Source organism: Callorhinchus milii, unplaced genomic scaffold (genome assembly GCF_018977255.1).
Source record: "Callorhinchus milii isolate IMCB2004 unplaced genomic scaffold, IMCB_Cmil_1.0 Scaffold17, whole genome shotgun sequence".
Classification (NCBI taxonomy): Eukaryota; Metazoa; Chordata; class Chondrichthyes; order Chimaeriformes; family Callorhinchidae; genus Callorhinchus; species Callorhinchus milii.
In genome coordinates this window covers 8,376,264-8,384,537 of record NW_024704758.1, presented here as the reverse complement: position 1 = coordinate 8,384,537, position 8,274 = coordinate 8,376,264, and the positions used below count along the sequence as shown (strand labels likewise).

Here is an 8,274-nt window from a genome sequence, read left to right as displayed (position 1 = left end):
TAGAAGCAACCCTTTCAACTGCAATAAAAATTATTGAATACCTTTACATTTCTTCCAGAAACGTAGCAAATCTTATCCTAAAATTCTACTGTTGCAGCACCATTCCCAAATGAAAGGTGTAATAATTGATACAATTTTGTTTAAATAAAGGCAGTTTATGCAATTTGTCTTCTAGGAATGAAAAGCTAGACTGTCCAGGAAGAGTAACCATTTTCCCTCCCCAAATTGAAGAGCATCAGTGTAAATACAATAAGGTCTTAAGATACACCCCCTGGTCATTTTAAAAGGAATTCCCACAAATAAATTCTCTTCAGAAAATGTTTCAAGACAGGTGTTATTAACTCACTGCATACTCTGAGGACTGCACTACTGGGGATTCCCACGATCAATATAATTTCATATATTGATCTTATTCAAACATACGTTGGCAAGGACTCCAACATGCGGTTGATATGCATTGGCAAGAATGGAGGGGGAAGTGGGTATAGGTCCTAAGGACTACGCTTAATGTTGTTGAAGCATTTCAAAGAATAGAATGAAATGCACCCAAGAAAATTGCCAAACCTCAACACAGATGAAGTTGAAATTTCAGTTTACAAATACATTTGAGAATTTTTGTCCAAAAGGGATATTTTTCATAAATATTGGATCACCACCATGTTAATACAATTTAAGCAGTTTACTTTATTGCAAACTTTAACTAATGCCATATTAATTTCAACAAGGTATTTACATTGTATATTGGATGTACATTTGAAGATAGGACAAATGAGAAATATATCATACAACCAGAATAATTGGACAGTAAGAAGCCAATACTTACACATTTTGTACCTGCTTGTCTGAGTGGTTAGACCATCCGAATGCAATATAAAAAGTTTGTTGCAAAGTATTTATGCTATTAAACTTTAAATTGCAAATGAAGATTGTCAAGACAGCAAAACAGATCATTTTCTCCTATTTGGCAGCCTCAGCCAAGTAGCACCATCATTTCCAAAGTTTTAGTTTGGAAACTAATCTCCAAGCTCCTTCTCCACTCTCCCCCATTAGAAACAGGTCAAAAATAATTACTATAATCTTACCTCAGTTTTGAACGTTTGCTACATTTACAGAGATGTCACAAAATCCCAGCCTTCAAATACACAAATCTGTGCTAAAATATTTCAGACATTTAAACGGCAAATCAGATGTTTAACCAGTAAATTTCACTGCTGTCCAAAATTGCTAGAAAGATCATAGAAGATTGCATCTTTTATTGGTGCTGAATTCTAAACTCAGGACGTTAGATTTACCTGTGATAAAGTTCACAAAAAAAATCATGAATGTGCTAAGGTGCTTAAGAGGTTGTACTGTCAATTTAGTTGTAGATGATGCAAAGAATAGGCCACACAAATAGTGAGTGCATATCTTATTTTACTTTCCTGAAACAAACAATTTTCTAATGTGAAAACATTCTTCTAAAATTTCCACTTGCGTTACCATCAACTCTTTTCCTGACTAAAACTAGTACCATCGGCACTTGAAAAATCACTTTTTCAAAGCTGCCTTAACTTAACTTAACTAGCTGCCATTCCCATTAACAGTACATTAGGGTCACAATGAATAAGGATCAACTTGTTATAACACTTCAAATCCCTGAATTTAATAGCGGAGGCTAACCCCTTCATTGTTTTACTTTAGCACTGAAAGGGTTCCCATCCTTTCCCTAAAAGTTTTAGTCAACAGATCTACTTCAAGCCAACTATTACATTAAGTGCTCAGATATCAGTTCACCCTGATTAAGTTCTATCATCCTGGCATCTGAAATAAAAGGATCATGTTAAAAAAAAACATGGTTAGTTGGTTGAATACAGCAAAAAAAAGGAAAAGCGAGATCAAACAGTTTCAATCATTCAGGCAATGTATTGATGCAGACCTTTAGCAAAGAGAAACACCCACAAGCCACATGCAGCTCAAGGCCAATCTTCAGTGTTCTTCACCATTGATTTGAACAACTTCTAAGCATGAAAATGCAAAATCCAGAGGGATGAACCACCTCACGGTAGTTCAGTGACATACCAAATGGCCAACTAGTCTTTAGTAATAAATATGTTTAAATCCGTATCAAAGGACTTTCGATTCTACTCATTCTAGAATTCAAGAAATGTTTACGAATAAAACCTGAAACAAAAAGCCACTGTTGAACATTTACAATTAGTTTTTCTTCTAGCAATTGGTTTAATATAGGCAAATTGATCAAAATAACAGTTTTACATTTGCAGTTCACTTCTACAATTTACTCTGCCCACTTGGAAGAAACACTGAAAGTTAAAATTTTATACAAGATGAAAAAAAGTATGAAAACTTCTAAACACTTTGGTCACACTATGTGTTCCAATTGGTATATTTCAATTATATACGTCAGGTTTATGTATACACATTTTTATAAAATACTCTAACTCTTATAACCATTTAACTATGGCAACAATACTAATATCACGTGAGTGGCAAGATATTTAATGGACTGATCATCCTGTTTTATATCATGTATTTGATACAAATGCACGCAAGAGAGTTCTTTGTATCTGCCAACATGTAATACCCTCATTTATACATTTCTCTCAAACTCTTCTTTGTACATCCATCTTAAAAATCTGATAAGAATATTGCTGGTCCTGATCCCTTGTGAATTTAGTGCAGCAGTGACTGGCTTTGATAGGCCTAGGCCCCGTGCCTCCAGTGAACCCCACTGATACCCCTGGATAGCAGCTACTCAGACTGGAGCAGCCAACAGCAGAATTAATTAATCATGCAGGGCCATTCACTGAAGCTTCAGGCGATGGAACTCGTTGATCTGCCCTGCAAAAAAGAGAAAGGAAAATCTTAAGAAATTAGGTCTGATATTTCATACCCATGCAATAAAAAGCACTCAATTCACTTCAAAGGAAAAACAACAGTTTATAACAGTAAACAAGAACTCCATACTGCTAAGAACATATATACACACACACAATACATTTAAATACCCCTTAATACCCCTCCTCCCCCTTTCAAAACAGGATGCTTGGTTCAATTTTAACTAGTTTTATCAGTTACTGACAATGCTGTAAAAACAGTAACCAAACATTTTACATCACATCAAAATGTCTCAAGGCACTTCAGACAAGTGAAGTGACTGTTTTTAAGAAAAACATAGTAGCAAGTCCCCCACAGTCAGCCATGTTAAGTTGGAATGTCAGACCAACTGGAGTTTCTAGCAAATCTAGATGAAGTTCCAATTACTTTTGCATATCTAGAAATGACAATGTAAGCAACCAGCGTGGAAAATCTGCGATTATCAGTGATAACTGACTACAAATACATTAACTGTACTGTAAAACTGCCACATGTAGCATCAGCCTAAGCTGATTTCTTCCAATCCAAATCTCCTCCATGGAAATGCTGCATACCTGGAGACTGGCTGCAGGACTTCAAGCAGAAATGACACTGGCATAGAGATTTAAATGCCAAAGTTATCTTGGTATCAGGCTCAATGCAAGCTTGCAAGATCGATAATCTTAAATGTTGTCTAGGTCAAATGGGAAATCCACTGCTTCTGTTGTAGCAAGATATATGAAAGCAAAGCCTCCATGTTACTATGGTGTGGCTTCGACAGACAGGAGCCCAACTGCAATATCTGAGCAGTGCAGTTTTATTAAGGAAGCTATCATATTCTGATATATAAGAATCTTAATGTCCAGCATTTCTGACAAGAATGATATCTCCTGCAGTCCAGTTATTTCTTACTCCCACCCCACCCCCACCATCATATAGATTTTGTGGGGGTGGGAACAGTTTGACTTTTTTTTGCAATTATTCCTGTCAATGTTAAACTATTGCAAAGTCCCATCCTACAAAAGATTTTGCAGATTACCCACTTGTGCTTCATGGATGTTTTTAACTGAAAATGTAGTTGGATTATATACAATTACAGCTGGGTTTACACACGTATTTCAAATTCCTAGAAGACACGATTACGTGCAAGTTCCCAATGTTGCAATAATTCTGAAGTTAGACCCATGGAAACATAAATGCATCCTTCAGAGAGCCACCACACTTTTGTGAGAATTTGACTCCATTTTAATGAGAACTGAGCATTTACAATTACAGCAGAACTCCATAAACAAAGAAAAACACTGCTAAGGATCTCTTTCAGCTTACGTATTTAAGCAATTATTGTTAAAATAAATTTTAATCAACTCGGAATATTTTTAAATTATTATTTTTTCCCATAAGTTACAAATATTTACTACTAGACAAAGTACCATCTCCTACATTCCCTTTTGGCACAGTTTTCCCCACTGTCCTGAACTGCAGTACTATTGTATAAAGTATGTTTGATCATAGTAATGATATAATCATTATAATATGTTGATCATAACATAGTATAAAGTACAATTGGGAAAATGTTTTATATGCAACAAGGCAAACCCTCTCTTCACTGCACTACTGCAGGTACTTTGCAGACTGAGAAACACAGCAAAATGGAGGCAGACAGAACGAATGAGAATGTCATGAGATTTTAATGTGAACAATTAATTGTTAAGTGAAATGGAGCAGTAGCCAGTTTACACAATTATTCTTCATATAAAAATATAGCCTATCTATAATCTGGCTTCGCATAAATGTATGGAATTCAGTTGTCAAAGGGTCGTTTCACCTCTCCTTAGCTAAACTGCTATTGTCGTTGCAACTGAATTAACATTTATTAAGCACATTGAATGCTACAAATTTTATTATCTCTGTGTCCGTGAATCATTTATAAATTGAATATGCCAGTAATGGGTTGCCCCAATGCTTGGGTATAGCAACAATGAATCTAAAATTAGCCAGAATATTAGCCTGCACTCCAAGCACCATGGAACTGGAAATGCTTTTCTTGCCTGCAACTTAGAAAGGCAAGTCAAGTTTTCATTGAGAACGCTCATTTTATTCAGATGTTGGAATTAAACCTTATTTGAATTTTTGGGGGTTATCACACAGCTGATGCAATTCATGTATTATTGGGATAAAAAGGTAGTAACATGGAGCAGGTTGGGTTTATTTCTAAGATAATTTGTTTTGCAAGTTGGGGAAAGATTGCTGTATAATAAGAAAAATAGAAGCACTTCCTGACTTCGCAGCGACAGCTGAACAGCATGATCACCCTCATCAAGTAAGTGTGTCACACTTTTTAAAATATAACTGACAACAAAAAACAAACATCACAATTGTACTCACTTGCAGACTCTACAATACACACAATAGGCTTGGAATGTAGATCCTTAAAAAAATCATTATTTTGTTATGCTGCGTAGAAACATTTCCCCAATAAAAACAAAGTTTTGTTTCAAAATATGATTTTCTTGTGTTCCATATTAACATTGAGGCCAAAATGCAAACTAATCTTAAATAGTACATGGCCACAACATTATTGCTCACATCACCCATTCAACCTATTCAACCTAAACCTATTCAACCTAATGTAACAAGTAATAATCCAATTCTGGATTTACTCAATGCTCAGATTTGACATGCTAAACTTCATTTAAGAATCAATTACATTTTAGTTTAAATACACATTATAGTGCAATTGGACAAATCATCAGCCTTTACTCAAAGAAGCAATGTCATGCTTTTATATGATTCAAACTCAATTGCGGTTTTAATTCTAAGAGAACTGTAAATTCCAATCTGACATGCTCTTGAGGAATATTCAAGATGACACAAGGAAACTTCTACATTGTGCTTCATGAATACCTTCACATTGAGTATCTATCAAAAGCGCTCTGGGATGCTACCCTGCGCGAGGGGAGCTATAAATGCAAGTTGTTGTATTAGATTTCCTGCAAAAAGTGGTGGGGGAAACAATACAAAATGAACACTTGTTATTTTCTATATTTGTATAATGCACCAGCTGCAGTAGAAGCTTACTTGGCTTCTTCCATTGACGTCACTTCATCAACAGGTCCATTCAAAGTGTCTTTTGCCTGAGATTTTATACTCTCTTCAGAAGGCTTCAAGCTGTTGATAAAATGGTTTCTGTAAGTGTGGAGACTAAATAGCAGCATGAAAGTGACCCAACCTTCCTACAATAACATCCATTGTTTACAGATATCAAAAACTTCTACCCTAGAAACCAAAAGGTTTTTACACATAATAAACCCTATTAAACCTAATTGAGGCAAACTATCTTTGGTGTTCATGGATGGCATTCACTACTTTGATGAAATACACGAATCATGAAGGCATGTAGAAAAAGCAAAGTGAAACAGCCCAATTAACGGCTTTGGTTAACAGTACTGTCTGAAGCAATATAACTTGAGTTCTTTGTAAGTACAGTTGTGTTAATGATTTTGATCCTAAAGAAACACTATGGGGTTTCCTTTGCATTATTCACTTTTTTTTTATATGAGTCAGAAGAAAGTTTCCATTTGTACTAAGGAATCCTAAATCTGATTAGACACTTTGTTAGACAATTCAATTCAAATCCCATTAATCAGGTTCTGACAATGCAGGCAAACAAATCAATAGACTTACCCATCTTCTTGATAATCATTAGGCGATGGTGATGTTGGAGTCACCTTTGAAGCTTCTAGGCTTTCTGGCAGGACGTATTTTAAAGAAACATCTTCAGAGGTAGACAGGTTTACTTCCTCACTAAAGAGAAAATGGGAGCAATTGATTCTTTGAAAATGTTGATCAAACAGCTGCAAAAGTTTCAATGTGATGATATAATGTGAGTCCTACCACATAACCATTATGAAACTCACTCTCCACTCATGCAATATGTGCAGATCTTCACATGCAAATGGAAATATGGGTAATGATGGTTGAATAAACATGAAGCCTTGCAAGCAGGTATTACAATTCAAACCAATGCAGGTAATGAAACATTTGGTATTTTACCTTGGAATCATGCAATAAATGTGACAAGAAATTGATTACTTTTTGCAGATTGTGTAAATAGACAGGGTACATTTAATTCATCCTTAATTGTAGTACATACCGATAGGATTTCAACACTCTGAAGCCACAAGTACGAGAGAAAGAGAAAGGAAGCTTAAATTGTGAAAGAAAGACTCCAGCTCAATATGACCTTGCTTGATTTAAAAAAACAATGCACTTAATAAGTGCTGTGCATGAAAAACATCTGGTACATTTCCATTGCTGTGAAACTTGCCACTTCCTAAACCTTTAAGAAAAACAACTCAACCAAAGTTCAAGAAAACCATCAGCAATAGATTCAAATGTTTCATTACTTTTAAATCACAGAAATTAAAGTAATTACCCAAGAACACACTTTTATCTGCACTTGTGGTAGGCAGGTGGCAATATAACTGGATAAAAAGGCAAGATTTTTAGCATTCCTTGGGTTAATTAAGAAACTAACAGGAGGCAAAGAACCCCTTTCCAGTCACAAAAGCACCTTTTTAAAAAAAAATTCAACTTAACTTCTAGCCATAAGGACAACTTTTAAATGTTTTGTTTAACATTTGTCTTCAGAGCTCAATCAGCTATAAAGGCCTTATCCCACACTCTCCTAGTGTATCACATTTTCCATTAGAACTTATTTCTTGCATAAGCATAGCTGTGCTTAAGTGTTTTTCCTAGGCGAAGTTTGTAGTGTATTTCTACTTTAATCCAAGGCATAAATATTGAAAATTAAACCATATCCCAAAACTCAAGAATGTTCAATCCAAGTAACATTTTGACTTTCAGACACGATCTATGAACTTTGAATGTGAGGGTCTGGCATTCTGCGTCTGTGCAGAAACTTATTGATTGCAAATACTACAATATTTGGAAAATCTTCAACAACATTAAGTTTTACAGCCATAAAACCCAAACTACCAGATTGGCAATATACTTTAAGATTATGCACTTTGGGACATCTAGAAGACGTGAAAAGCGCTATATCAAATGCAAGGATTATTATTATTATTACTTGGAGTCCTTCCAAGCCCATTCATTTCTTGTCAACTTCAAAATCATATTCAATTTGATTCAGACATTTGCTGTTCTGTGAACTGACCTGCTTTACAGCGAAGCCTCTGGCAATTCAGAAAACTGAAGCAGAAGAGATTTCCTAACCTATCTCTGCTATAGCTGCAAAACCACATGTATCACTGTATAGCATGACACCTCTAAACGTCTGCAAATATCTGGTTCAGCTGTAAACTGTAAAATCTAGCCAAAAGTGAAAGGAGCAACAAGAAAATACAAGACAACGAATTGTAAAGATTCAAGTTCAGGAATAGAATAGCTGTCAATTTA

The 8,274-nt window shown here is 35.3% G+C and overlaps 1 protein-coding gene across 10 annotated transcripts in view; it reads right to left on the bottom strand.

Moving 5' to 3' along the window:
* Nucleotides 1-664: 664 nt before the first annotated feature.
* LOC103174940 (protein phosphatase 6, regulatory subunit 3) overlaps nt 665-8,274 on the bottom strand; it is a 39,556-nt gene continuing 31,946 nt past the window's right edge. For 9 of the 10 annotated variants that reach the window (XM_042341295.1, XM_007887603.2, XM_007887604.2 and 6 more), the window contains 3 exons: nt 6,538-6,657; nt 5,932-6,021; nt 665-2,838 (listed from right to left, as the gene is read on the bottom strand). In XM_042341295.1, the coding sequence (XP_042197229.1) occupies nt 2,787-2,838; nt 5,932-6,021; nt 6,538-6,657 (262 nt within the window). In that variant the 3' untranslated portion in view covers nt 665-2,786. The remainder of the gene's footprint in view (nt 2,839-5,931; nt 6,022-6,537; nt 6,658-8,274) is intronic. The other variant, XM_042341299.1, reaches the window with a different exon arrangement.